This window comes from Apteryx rowi, unplaced genomic scaffold (assembly GCF_003343035.1).
Source record: "Apteryx rowi isolate R43461 unplaced genomic scaffold, aptRow1 scaffold_94, whole genome shotgun sequence".
Taxonomy (NCBI): Eukaryota; Metazoa; Chordata; class Aves; order Apterygiformes; family Apterygidae; genus Apteryx; species Apteryx rowi.
In genome coordinates, this window is record NW_020451249.1 from 2417995 (window position 1) to 2430453 (window position 12459).

The 12459-nt window shown below is 69.3% G+C and overlaps 2 protein-coding genes across 4 annotated transcripts in view; one reads left to right on the forward strand and one right to left on the reverse strand.

Moving 5' to 3' along the window:
* Window positions 1–9323, reverse strand: part of CBFA2T3 (CBFA2/RUNX1 translocation partner 3) — a gene marked incomplete at its 3' end in the record, with an annotated part of 30805 nt that extends 21482 nt beyond the window's left edge. The window contains exon 1 of the mRNA XM_026092048.1: window positions 8924–9323. Coding sequence (XP_025947833.1) covers window positions 8924–8990 — 67 coding nt within the window. The remainder of the gene's footprint in view (window positions 1–8923) is intronic.
* Window positions 4838–11623, forward strand: LOC112978461 (translation initiation factor IF-2-like). 3 transcript variants are annotated; one of them, XM_026092010.1, is made up of 2 exons: window positions 4838–8576; window positions 11468–11623. In XM_026092010.1, exon 1 carries the CDS (start codon window positions 4858–4860, stop codon window positions 6730–6732), a length of 1875 nt encoding a protein of 624 aa, XP_025947795.1. In that variant the 5' UTR covers window positions 4838–4857; the 3' UTR covers window positions 6733–8576; window positions 11468–11623. The 3 variants fall into 3 exon arrangements, with proteins under 3 accessions (XP_025947795.1, XP_025947797.1, XP_025947796.1); XM_026092012.1 differs by having other exon boundaries at window positions 4838–7231; XM_026092011.1 differs by lacking the exon at window positions 11468–11623 and having other exon boundaries at window positions 4838–7231; window positions 7314–8597.
* The last annotated feature ends 836 nt before the right edge of the window (window positions 11624–12459 follow it).

Genomic DNA, 12459 nt, shown 5'->3' on the forward strand with positions numbered 1-12459 from the left:
GTTGGGGGGCTGCGCGGGGCCAGGTGGCTGCGGGGGGTCTGGGGTCTGCATGGGACTGAGGAGCTGCAGAGGGGGTCGGAGGTGCACAGGCTGCAGGGGGTCGGGGGCTGTGTAGGACCAGGGGCTGCAGGGGGGTTGGGGGCTGCATGGGGGCAGGGGGCTGCGTGGGGTTTGGGAGGCTGCAGGGGTCAGGGGGACTTCCTGGGACTGGGGAGCTGTTGGGGACCAAAGGGGTGCACGGGGCTTGGGGGCTGCAGGGAGCTGGGGATCAGGTTTGCAAGGGGCTGGGGGACTGCAAGGGGCTGGGAGGTGTTTGCAGTGGGTTGGGGCCAGGGTTGGCCAGGGGCTGTGGGTATTTGCAAGGGGCTGGGTCGGGGCTTGCAAGGGCTGGAGGGGCACGGGGGGGGGGTGTTTCAAGGGGATGGGGGCTGCTTTGCTTTGCTTCCTTTCTCCCTCCCCTGCTCTCGCAGAGGGGCCGAGGGTCGGGGCTGCAGTAGGAGCAGCCACATGTGGGGTCACAACATCTGCACAGGGCAGGCCCCGCAGGCACAGCCTTCCTCAGTGTCCCGGGATCCCCACGCCAGGCCGGGCCGGGCCCCCAGGGTCACCCCCCATGCCAGCCCCTTCCCTTYGCCTCGGCTGGGCTCCCTAGGGCAGTCGTGCGGCTCCGGCGCCGCGGGAATGCCAGCGGAGAGCCCCGCCAGGGCCCTTTCTCTACAGATGTGGGTGGAAGCGGTGGGTGTGTTTGCAGAGCAAGCGCGCAGGGAAGTCTCTGCCCACGCTGGGTCCCCCGTGCCCTTCCCTCGCAGCTGGGCTGTCCCGTGCAGCCGGGGGGGGGGGGGACATTAAAAACTTCCCTCCCCCACTCGAATCCTACTACAATGTTGTTGCTCGTTTGTGCACTGGGTAACGCAAACCCTGCTAATTTCCCTGCGAGCCGAAGCCCTGCCTCTCTGCATAATTACTGTGCTTGGCAGCTGCCTTCCCTCTGCAAGTTGCTGCGAGGAGCCTTTGCCGCCCGTGCGGTGGTTGTGTTAGTCATCCTCTCCCTCTTCGCAGGGCTGCGCCCCGGCGCGGAGGCTGGGGCTGCCGGGCGAGTGCAGCACCCCTGCCAGGCAGCGCCGCCCCGCGCTGCGCGGCTGCTGCGTGGGCACCGTACAGCCATTGCGTGGCCACCGCGCCAGCACTGCCACGGCACAGCCGCTGCACAAGCACTGCACGGCCGCTGCATAGGCACTGCGTGACCGTCGCGTGGCCGCTGCACAACCCTTGCACAACCGCTGCATGGGCAGTGCACAGCCGTTGCACACCCACAACACAACACTGCACAACAGCTGCACAGCCACGGCATCGCTGCAACATAGGCACTGCACGGCCGTTGCACAGGCTCTACGCAACCGCTGCATGCTGCCGCGAAATGCCCGTTGCGAGGCCGCTGCATGGCCACAGCTCCCACCCATGTCACTCCGCTGGCCAGGCTGCGACGGGACAAGGTTGCAGCATCCTGACCTCAACCATCCTGCTCTCCCCCAGCCTGATCTCCAGCTCCAGTTTTGCATTCCTCTTTCTTCCCGTGCTCCAGGAGCCGACGTGCTTCTGCGCTGCCCCTTTTACGATGGCCCGTCACTGATGTCAGGGGGGCTCAGAGCATTTCCTTGCTTGGGACAAGCAGGTCCCAGCCCACCCCAGGGGCTGCCGAGAGGTGGCTGCCCATGGGATCTTCACCGTGGCGCAGCCGAATAGCGGGGCTGGCGCGGCCTCGCTGGGCGGAGGAGGCTCGCGGGAGCCCTCATCCCGCTTGGCCGGGCTGCGAGCAATGCCAGCCAGGAGGGGCCGCATCCTGCAGGTCCCAGGCTGCTGGCTTCTGCAGGGAGCCCTGGCTCTGCCCGCTGATGGCTCAGGGTGGAGAGGCGCCAAGTGCCTGTTGCTTAACCGTAGCTGGGAGAAATTCCCTGGGGAGAGCGTTATGGTCTTGGTAGCTTTCTTCTCAACAACAGTTGATGCACGGTGCACAGCACCCCTGCTCCTGCTGCACCGCCGTTGCCAGCACTGCCGTATTATGGCCCATCCCAGCTGCCTCGCTGCTCGCTGCCTGTGGCCGCTGCCGCCCGCCGGGGAAGCTCGCTGCAGCGCTGCCGGCGAGGGCCGGCAGGAGGGCAGGAAAACCACCGCCGTGCGCAGCTGTGCGCTGCACTGCCACCGGCCCTGCCGCCGCGGCCCTTTGCATAGCCAGGCACCCAGCTGGCACATGCAAATGCCGGCGGTGCGCGTTCTCCGGCACACGCGGTTCCCTGGGTGCACGGCACAACACACATCCCTGGCTGCACAGCCAAAGAGCCTTCGTGGAGTGCAGCCAGAGTCCCACCATYGGCTCAGCCCGGGGGCTCCCCAAAGGCAGACCCCGTAACTTTGCTGGGYGAGACGAGCAGGCTGGGCATGCCGGAGATCCTTGACGGCCACCCCCGTGCAGCCGTTCCCCTGGGCACGGAAAAGGCAGGAACAAAGCTGGAGAGAGGCGCGCCGCGTGGCTGAAGGAGCTCCAATGGGGCACTGCGTGCGCGGGCGAGTGCTCAGACGTCTGGGAGCCGTCATGGGAACCTGTCCCCACGCACCCCTGGGTCCCCGCAAAGCTGCCAAGGGCGGGATCTTGCTGCAACCCGCTGCCATTAGGGAGCGAGCGGGTTAGACGTGGAGGCAGTTCTCTGCTGGGCACCGCGAGCGTCCTGCGCCGCCACCTCGGGCTGGCACCGAGGACACCCCGTCCCACCGCTGCCTGCAGACACCCGGCGTCCCCCCCGGGCTGCGTTTGGGTGGYGGGGTCTGTTTCGTTTCTATTCAGCGCGCACAGCCTGTAATTTGGGTCTATTGAAGTCATAATTCACTACTGTGAAAATAAACATTTGTGTTAGCTCGCTTTATTCGGYGGCCCTCGCCTGAATGTTAATAATTCGCAGCCTGCCTGCTTGCACGCGGCCTCGGCGCCGCGACGGAGCCCCAGTGCCACGGCCATGCCGGGATGCGCTTCCTCGCGTGCCGGGTGCGCCTATCCYGTGGGTCCCCGTGCATGGACCCCGGGGATGCCCTGCTGCGGGTGGATGGGGGATGAGAAGTGCCACTTAGCCCTAAGCCAGGGATAACGGGGAAGCCGATAGCGAGGCTGCTGCAAGATAAAGGTAATATTTTGAGTAAAGAAGATAACGTTCAAAATCTGTGGGCTTTGGACCRTTTCCTGCCTGTGCCTGCTCCTGTGTTTGTTTGTTTGCACTGTTTGCAATAAAAATTAGAGGTGATTTTMCCCGTCAATGTCAGCAGTGGCTCCCCCAYCCTCCTCTCGCCTCCAGCCAGGGCYTCCTGCCTGCAGCTCCCAGCCCCACGGGGCGACAGGGGCTCCATCGCCCTGCGGTTCCCCGTGCCCGGCTGTGGGAACGGGTCCTGCCGAAGCCCAGGTCCCTCCGACGGCTCCCAGGCCGTAAGGAAAGTGAGGAGCCCGCGGGGGAGAGGAAGGCTTAGCTGGGGGACGTCTGGGTCCCAGCTGGCTGCAGATTTCCAGGTCGACCGCAGCCGGCGACTCACCCCAGGTCCCTGCCTGAAAGCTGGAGGCAGGAGGCTGGTTTGGGGCTGTTTATACCCGGAGGGAACGCGCGGTTGCAAGGCGAGCTGGCACTGTCACCCAGCAGCCCTGGACAGCTTCCCCGGAGGGCCYGTGCCGCGCCGCGGGGCGCATGGGGGCTTCCGCAGCGCTCCTGCGCCTCTGCTCGCTCGTTGCAACGCCTGGGGGCCCGCGGGGCTGCCCCGGACGCCCCCCACCAGCAGCGCTGCGGGCCGCGGGGCCCCAGGGCTGCTGCTGGGTTTCCTGCCCCGGCCGCTCGGGGTGCCGGGGGCAGCAGCAGGGCTGCGCGGCAGAGCAGCATCCCGCATCCCGCCGGCAGGAGCCCCGGGCCTGGCTGCCGCTCCGGAGGCTGGAAGCAGGGGGCTGGTGCTTTCCTCCCTGCATTTGCATCTTCCCAGCCTTTATCTTCCTCCCAGTCTCTGTATTGCTGCAATTACAGACACTTTAAAACACAATGATCTGGCTGTTAGTGTGATGGATGACAGAACCTTTCTGTCTGGTTTAAATCATTGCCGAGAGTGAGCAAACTTCCCCCGCGTTAACCCCTTCACAGCCCCCCCAGCCTGCTCCCTCGCCAGCCCTGCCGCGTGTCTGCGCCCGCTGCCAGCGCTGCACCGCGACGGGCGGAYGGGGCTCCCGGCCTTGCCACCCCGGCGCGGGCAGACCCCGCGGTTATCCCTCCCTCGGCTCCCTGGGATGGGCGCCAGCTCCGGGGCAATGGGGCAGAGCTGCCCGTGGCCCCTGACGCTCCCGCTCGCAGCTGATAYAACCTGGGTGCAGTGACCCCCACTTCGCACCAGCCCGGGGTGCAGGACGGGCACCCGGGCGGCCGCGGGAGCGAGCACGTGGAAACGGCTGGAAACGCGCCGCGGCGAGGCRGGAGGCGCGGGGCGATCTCCCACTTCTGCATTCCCAGCAGCCACGCTTCGCCGCAGTGGGAAAGCAGATTAGAGCGGGCGGCAGGGCCGGGAGATAAGCGCCTGCGAGCGGCCGATAGGCTGCCTGGCTGCGGCCCAGCGCGGGGCTGGCAATCCTTCCCCCAGCAAATCTGGAGCTGGGCGCGGAGCCGGCCGGAGCGGCTGAGCCRCAGCCCCGCGCCAGGGCAGGATCGGGCCCCTCCAGCGGGCTCCCGGCGGCCGGGGGCAGATTGGGTGGAAACTCCCGCAACGACTTTCTGCCAGTCACGCGGGCGCGTGATTGATGGCTCGGCGCGCAGCAGCCCGGCGTGGGGATTAAGTGCACATGTTATGTCAATCCGCTCTCCCTTTGTTTTAGGAGGCAGCATCTCCTCCCCGGCCCCTGCCGCGCGCCCAGCATCGTCCCCCGCRCCTCGTCCTCCCGCGCTCAAAGCACAGCTGCCCTCCAGGTGTTTGGGCCCGCTGGGCGACGCTGGTGYCCTCACCCACCAGTGCTGCTCGCAGGTGCCGGCGTTTCGGGGCTGGGACCCACCAGGAGGGGATCCGGCCCCCGTCCTGCTCCACGTGCATCATGGCCCCCGCAGCGGGGCAGCCCGGGGGGCTCCCCAGGAGCCGCGGGGCTCCCCCGGGGCAAACGGGCTGCCCGCGAAGGGGCCTTCGGGGCGAGGCGGGGGCTATCGGTGCTCGGCACGGCGCAGAACGCCCGCAGATAAGGGATGCGCAGAGTGGATGTGTGCAGCCGGCACCGACCCTTGCAGGAAATGGTCACCGCCGTATCTGCCCCGCGCACATGCCCCCCGCCTGCTATCAGCCCCGCGCACACGTGCCGGGCACGGCTGGGCCACACCACGCGCCGGGGCAGCCCCGGCCCCGCAGGCAGGGACGGGGGGCCCGCGGCAGGCACAGCCCTTCCACGACCGCTCCATGCGGAGCGGGATGCCCCGTGTTGTGGAGGCGGAGGCGCGGGGGCCGCATCCAGCCAGCGGCGCTGCTCGCACCCTGGGCACGGCGGCAGCCGGGGCCTCGGCTCGTTGCAGGAGGGCAGCTCGCTCGCGGGGGCACCGGCCCGCTCCGGCCCAGGGATGCTCTGCGGGAAGAGCGGGGATATTCTTAGGCAGCAGCCGCAGCCGAGCACTGCACTGCCGGGAAGGAGGCACCCAGCAGGCTGGGCTCCCCTGGGAGCCCGCGGGAGCTCGCAGTGGCTCCGGCCCCCCGAGCGCCGCGTTTGCCCCTTCCCTGGGCTGCGCTTTCCGGGGCGCTGCTCCCCCTGAGCTGCCTGCAGCCTGGCACGGGGCCGGAGGGCAGTCCGGAGGCGAAGGCGCTGAGCCGTGCCGGTGCTCAGCCCCCGGCGTGCCGCAGGTTTCCTGCGTGACCCCGAGCGAGTTCATCTCCCCGTCTGGGTTTCTCGATCTCTACCCGCACGTGGGTGCAGCCCGGCTGCCGCCGGGGAGCCCTCGCACAGCCACGCGGCACCGAGGCGATGCGGAGCCCCGCGCTGGGGCGGGCGTCCCTTCCTGCACCAGGACCTGCTCGTGCCCCTCCGAGGGGCCCYGGCATGGTGCAGGGAGGTGCAGCCCCCCCGGGCCAGGGGCAAGCGGGCACGTCTCCGACACGGCAGCCCCTCCGCTGGCTCCCTCCCGCGCGGTGCAATCRGGACGCGCGGCGTTTCCCACCCGACGCGTTGCGCCCGCGGACGCGGCGCTGTTAATCTCAGTGTCTAAATCCAGCCCGCGGCTAATCCCGGGAGCCGGGCTGCAGCCCCGGCGCCCTCTTCCCCGTGCGTTTCGCTGGCGCCGGCCGGCGCGGCCCTTCCCCGCTCCCGCGTTCGGCGGGGAATGCGCGGCRGAGATAAGGGCTGGGCGGGAGCCAGCGGCCGGCGAAGGCAGCTCGCCCGCGCCAGCTATCGCCCGCTGCAGCTGCATCCGCCGCCGGGACATCTGCTGCGCAGGAAGCGCCTCTCGCCAGCGTTTCTTAAGACGGGGGCTCGTTTGTGCTGGCTTCCCTCCTCGCTCGCCTGCCCGCGGGGGCTCCCGGGCCCCCGGCCCTGGCGCCTGGGCCACCCGGTCCCAGAGCCGCCTGGTCCCAGAGCTGCCCAGTCCCGGCCGCTTGCCCGTGCCAAGGGCCGGTAGGAGCAGCTGCCGACCTCCGCTGCCTCCCTCCGTCGCGGCAGCTCGAGGCTCTGCGGCTTTTGTGCAACTTCCATGAACATCAAAAAAAAAAAAAAAATCATGTTTTCCTGGCCAACAGATTCATTCCCGCTTTGTGGTGTTCGAAGGGAAACCGGACCCTACTGCTTATCACCTCGTCCCGCCCTGCTCCACAGCCTCCAAAAAATCCCCAGCTTGGCTTAAGCACCAGGAGACTTTGGGATACATCACGGTTCCCCCGGGGCTTTCCACCTTCGGGGTTCTGGGCTGCTAAGGGCCAGGCTTCCCCGTTTCCCTTGCCAGGGCAGTCTGGACACCATCCAAATTTCGAAGTGGGGACTGCCACGAGTCCCCCCTCCAGGAGCTGGTGCACCGGGGTGCACGGAGATGGAGCTAAAGCTCTCGTGCAGGGCCGGCACGTGCCGGGGGGGACAGCAGTGCCGAGCCTCCGCGCGATCCACGTCCTCGCGGCACACCTGCGAGACCCCGCGTGGTGCGGGGGCTGGGAGCGCTCCGCCACGGGTTAACGCTCGCCCCTCTGCCCTGCCAAACCACAGGTAAGGGGCTGCTGCCAGCCGCCCCCATCTGCGCAGGGCTCTTTAATGATGGGAATTTAATTAGCTTGCATTGCACTTCCAGCACCTCGGCTCCCTGCAAAAATCGATATGAATTAGCAGGAGCCGGTGCAGCACAGCCTGGCGCACGGCGCAGCCGGGGACGGCGCTGCCGGTCGGGYGAGAGCGGCTCCCGGGAGCCAAGCATCCCGGGCACGGCAGCACCGCTCAGGAAAACTGGGCGGCCGGAACATCCCTGCTCTGGGGTTCGCCGCAGGGAGCCCCAGCCTCGTGGCCGGCCCGTCGGACAGGCTCGTTATTCGTTGCGAGGTCCAGGCGCACCGGGGCAGCGGGGGACGCTGCGGCTGTCCCCGGCCACCTGCGTCGTTTCCAAGTTCCCAGGCTAAAAGCAGGGCTTGTTATCAAGAGCAAAAAATGTGGCACCTCTTGTATTTCATTTCCCTTTCTCCACCTCTTCCCTGCCCGCTGCGCATCCGAGATAACAGCTCTCAGCGCCGAAGCCGGAGCGAGGGGCAGGCAACGGCCTCGCCAGCCCTATCGCTGCCTCGCCGGCCGCAAGTAAATCAGGAAGTTTGCAGAGATATTCGGCCAACAAAATAAACATTTCTCCTGCCAAGCGCCTAACCGGCATCGCCGCGGGCCCGCAGCAATCTGCACAGCTCCCCGCGCTGCACCCTTCCGGTCACCGGCGCCCGCGGAGCAGCCGCCCGCTGCCCGCGCATCCCCCGGCTGGGTGCCCCGGAGCCTGGTCGGCCCCTGGCTCGGGACATAGTGCGCGGGAGGCCTTGGCTGCGGGTGACGGCGTTGAGTGGCACATGCTGTTTCGGAGCGGAGAGGGAGCCAAAGCCCCGCCGGGCGCTTTGCCCCGTGCCGGGCGCCAGTGGGGCTTGCAGCGGGCGGAGGGAAGGGGTTTCCTTCCCGCGCCCGGCCTGGCTCCAGCATCCCTTCCGAAGCCCTGCGCCCTCCGGGGCCTGGACCTGCTGCTGCCCCTCGCTGCACCGAGCTGCTCCAAGCGCCCAAGCCGGACCRCAGGGTCCCGGGGCTGGGGGAGCCGGTCCCCCTGCCTGACCCGCACGTGCGGCCGTGGGATGCGCTGGCACATGCCTTGCCCAGCCCCGGCCCCGATGCTCCCATGCTGCAAACAAACCACTGGGAGAGGCAGCGGGGCCGGATCCGACCCCAGTGGTGCCAACTGTGGCACTCAGGATCCGGCTGATGCCTGGCCACAAGCGTGGGAACACGTGCTCCCGAGCCGCACATGAGCTGCTGACCCGATAATGAAAGAAAGCACCAAGCAAACAGAGGCTTTAAACCCTGTAAATAAAAGGTAAATGCGGCTGATTACTCATTACGGAAAGGTTAATTGCAGAGCAGGCGCCGAAGGTGCCCTCCGTGCCGGCGAGGCATCCTGCACGGCTCGGCCGGGCCCCCCGGCCACCCCCAGCCCTCCCCGCCGGCCACGTGGGCTCCGAGCGGGCGTTCGGCACCCGCCTTCGGACAACAAGCGCATCCTCCAGCTGGGGTGCCCGGGCGTGCGGGCGCTGCCGCCCTCGCAGAGCACCTGCCCGGGGCCCAGGCTCTGTTTGACATCAGGGATGAGTCACCAGCGCCGCGGCGCACGCACACGGAGCGGAGCGGGGCGGCCGCGCGGCCACCTGGCCCCCGCCGCCTTACCTTGGCCGGTCCTGCCGTGCGCGGGCGACGAGGGGCGGCTGCGCGGCTTGGAGGGTCCCCCGGGCATCCCGGGCGAGCAGGTGCCGGGACCCTCGCCACGTCCAGCTGCTGGGGCGAGCGGCGGGCACGGGCGGGATGCTGCCGGCACCGCGCAGGCGGAGGAGCGGCGGGGAGCCGCGCGGAGCGGGGAGATGCCGAGCGCCGCCTGGGGCGTGCTGCCCGCTCGGTGCCTGCCCCGCCGTCCCGGCCCGCCCGGCGGGGGCCGTTCATGTGACCGCCGGGGCCGCGGTGGCAGGAGAGCCGCGTCCCATGGCGAGGGGAAGGTGAACAGCTGCCGGGTGGTGATAATGCGGCGGGCGGGGGGAGGCCGGGCAGCTGCGCCCGTGTCCTTCCCCAACAGGAACCATCTGCGACCAAGCCCAGCTCTGCCTGCCCTATCAGCCATTCCGGTCTGACTTTCCAACAACTTCCCCTTCGCGCTGGCTTCACTTCCTCACCGCGAGGGGCCAGCGCGCTGCAGCACGGCATGGGCAGCGCCGGGCAGCATGGTCCTGCATGGCCAGCACGGCACGGCACGGCACGGCGCGGCTGTCCCGGTGCAGCACGGCGTGAGCAGCCCGGCATGGCATGGGCAGCACAGCGCAGCACAGCTCGGCGCAGCACAGCACGGCGCAGCATGGATGGCGCATGTGCAACCAGGACGGTGCAATGGCACGGGCTCATCCCTGCTGCTGCAGACCCACAGCCCCGCTGGCCTCTGGGGATGGCCACGGGGACGGGGACATTCCCAGCYGCTGGTCCCAAATTGCAGCTGCAGCATGAGCACCATGCAGAGCAATGCACGAGCCGGAGGGGCTTCCTGCCCCGTGCAGCGACGCATCTGCCCCGGCCTGCTCTCTGCATGGCATGACCCCCCCTCGGTATGGTGCTGAGCCCCCCTCCGCTGTCATCAGCCCGTGCCCCCCCCGGCCAGCTGGGGACTGGGGTCTCTCTCCCACAGCCGCTTGGGCAGAGCAGCCCGAGGCAAGAGAAACAACTTGTTAGAAAACCGAAAGGCTGCTCCGGGTTGCAGGTGGGAGGGAGGAAAYGCGTCCTAAAAATACAGCAGCGCCTGCACGGTCCCCGAAGGTGGCTCGGCAGATGGCACGTCTCGGGCGGCCACCTGGGCTCCCGCAGATGGCACCCGGGGCTCCCCACTCCGTGCCCCCGCCCAGGGCCCCCAGGGAGCTGTGCCCGGGAAGGGGCAGCAGGATGCGGGCGCGGGAGGGTGCTCGGCAGCTTCCCGGAGGCCGTGGGGCCACGGCTGGGGACAGAGCGGGGCAAAGCGGGGGGAGACGGCAAGGTTCGGGGTCGGAGCTGCCGCCGGGGCCCCTCGGCTGAGTGCCGCGCTGCTGGGCGAAGCCCCGGAGGGAGGTGCGGGCGGCTCCGCGTGCCGCGGGGGCACGGGGGGGAAGCCCCGGCACGGGGCCACGGCGCCGGCAAAAGGACCACACGGCTACGAGCCACGGACCCAAACCAGCCGGGACGGCGTGCAGCCTGCGTGCCCGGGGTGCAGGCTCCGGGGGGGGGGACGGGACGCTGTGGCTGCCCCCATGCAAACCCCTGCCCCGCCGCGGCAAGCACCCCCATCCCACGTGCCGGGGGGTCCCAGCTCCGTCCTCCCCTGCCGGCGATGCCCGTGGCCGGCTGCCGAGGGACGAGGGCTCGCCGCAAGGGGCTCGCGGCCGCGCCAGCCGGGGCACGGGCAGAGGTTTCTGCGGCAGCGGGGCCGCACTGCCGGGCGAGCGCTGCCGGCCTGCGAGGCTGCAGGTTTCCGTCCGCTGTCGTGTGCTCTCGCCTCTTCCCCTTTTATTCCTCGCTGGGCTGCCGGTGGGCGCAGCGCCTCCGGCTGGGGGTTTTGCTGGGATGCCCTGCGACGAGGGCACGGACTCGCCTCTGGCTAGATATCGGAAGCGTGCAGGGGATTAAACAGCAGCGCTGGATCCTGGGGAGCGTCCCAGAGCGCTGAGTCAAAGTCAGAGGGTTTCAGGGCCGGCGAGGAAAATCCCGGCCAGCTGCGGCCCCGTGTCCCCCCGTCACCTGCGCCGGGAGGGTTTTCTCGGGCGGGCGAAGGCGCTTGCAGCTGCCCCGCCAGCTGCGCCGGGCCGGGCGCCGGCGGCGGGGGCTCCCGGGGAATGCCCCGGCGCGGGGGAGCCCCCGGGGTGGCCCGGGCGCGCGCGAGCCCCCGGGCGCCRGCCCCGGGGACCCCGCCACCACGCACAGCCGCTTTCCCTCTGAGTCAGAGCCGCGYGCTTGCTGCCGGGCAGAAACTTCCCGCCCGCCCCGGCGAGGAGAAGCGGYGCCGGCTCCCGCCGCCCCGACACTCAGAGCGAGAGCGCGACGGGAAGCCAGAAACCCCCGCGAGACAGCTGCGGCCCCGGGCGCCCGCGGGAATGCCCCCGGCGCGGCGCGGCGCGGCATGGCATGGCACGGCACGGCGGCCCCGGCACGCTGCTGCCCGTGCCCACGCACCCCATCTCCCCTTCCCCTTTCTGTTTTGCACAGAGCCGGGGAGGAAAAACGCGGCTGCCCCGGAGTCATCTAAAGAGAGGGGGAAACCTGAGGCCGCGGCGTTAAACCCACCAGGTCAAATGAAGCCGTATCAATAATCCATGAGCGAAATAATGGTATCAGCCGGCTAAATAAWGGATGAGAAGCTGAGCCGGAAAGGGATGAGCGTCTCCGGCGCGGAGCGTCACCGGCCCGCGGGCTGGCTCTGCACCCAAGCGAGGCGAGGGGCGCTGGCCCCGTGCGCCCACATCGGGGCCGGGGCGGCTGCGCGCGCCGGGAGGCCACGGGCTCTCGGGGGACCAGACGGGTCCCAGCCAGGCTGCAGGGACGACGGTGCATCCGGGGGAGCCGCGGGATGGCATCGCCTGTCCTCGSCCRCCKGCCCTYGCGGCTCGGCCACCGGCGCTGTCTCCGTGCCCTGGAGCYGTGGCRCRTGGAYGGGGCTTTTATRCGCRAGGGGCGCTTGGCCGAGGGTCCCCRGCTCTGCGGGGCTCCCGGGAAGAGCCGAACGTCCCCAGCACCCAAATCTGCCTCTACTGCCCCCAAATGTGTGGTGGGGGAGAGGCTGCGCCTGGGGCGACCCGGGGGCACGACAGCCCCGGGCAGGTCCGGCCCCTCGGTGGCTCGGCAGATGGGGGAGATGAGAGTGCCGGGCGCTTCCCGCGGGAGGGGAGAGGGAAGGCGACCGGTGAGCAGGGGAAGGAGCCGGCAACGAAAAGGAGAGACGTGGGCTGAGCCGGGGAGAAGGGAGCCGCGGAGAGCTCAAATGAAACACAAAGACGAATTCTTCAAGAAAAAAAAAAAGAAAAAAAATCAGAGGGATGTGGAGAGGGAGATAAGAGGAAAGACGGAGCGGCGAAAGGCAAGGAGTGGCGAGGAGCGCAGGAGCGGGCGGCAGGAGCGCGGGCGGCGCCGGCAGCCGGCAGCCGTCGCGCGCGGCCCCTATCGCCGCTCTCCATCGCGGTAGCCTAACCTCAAGTAGTTTT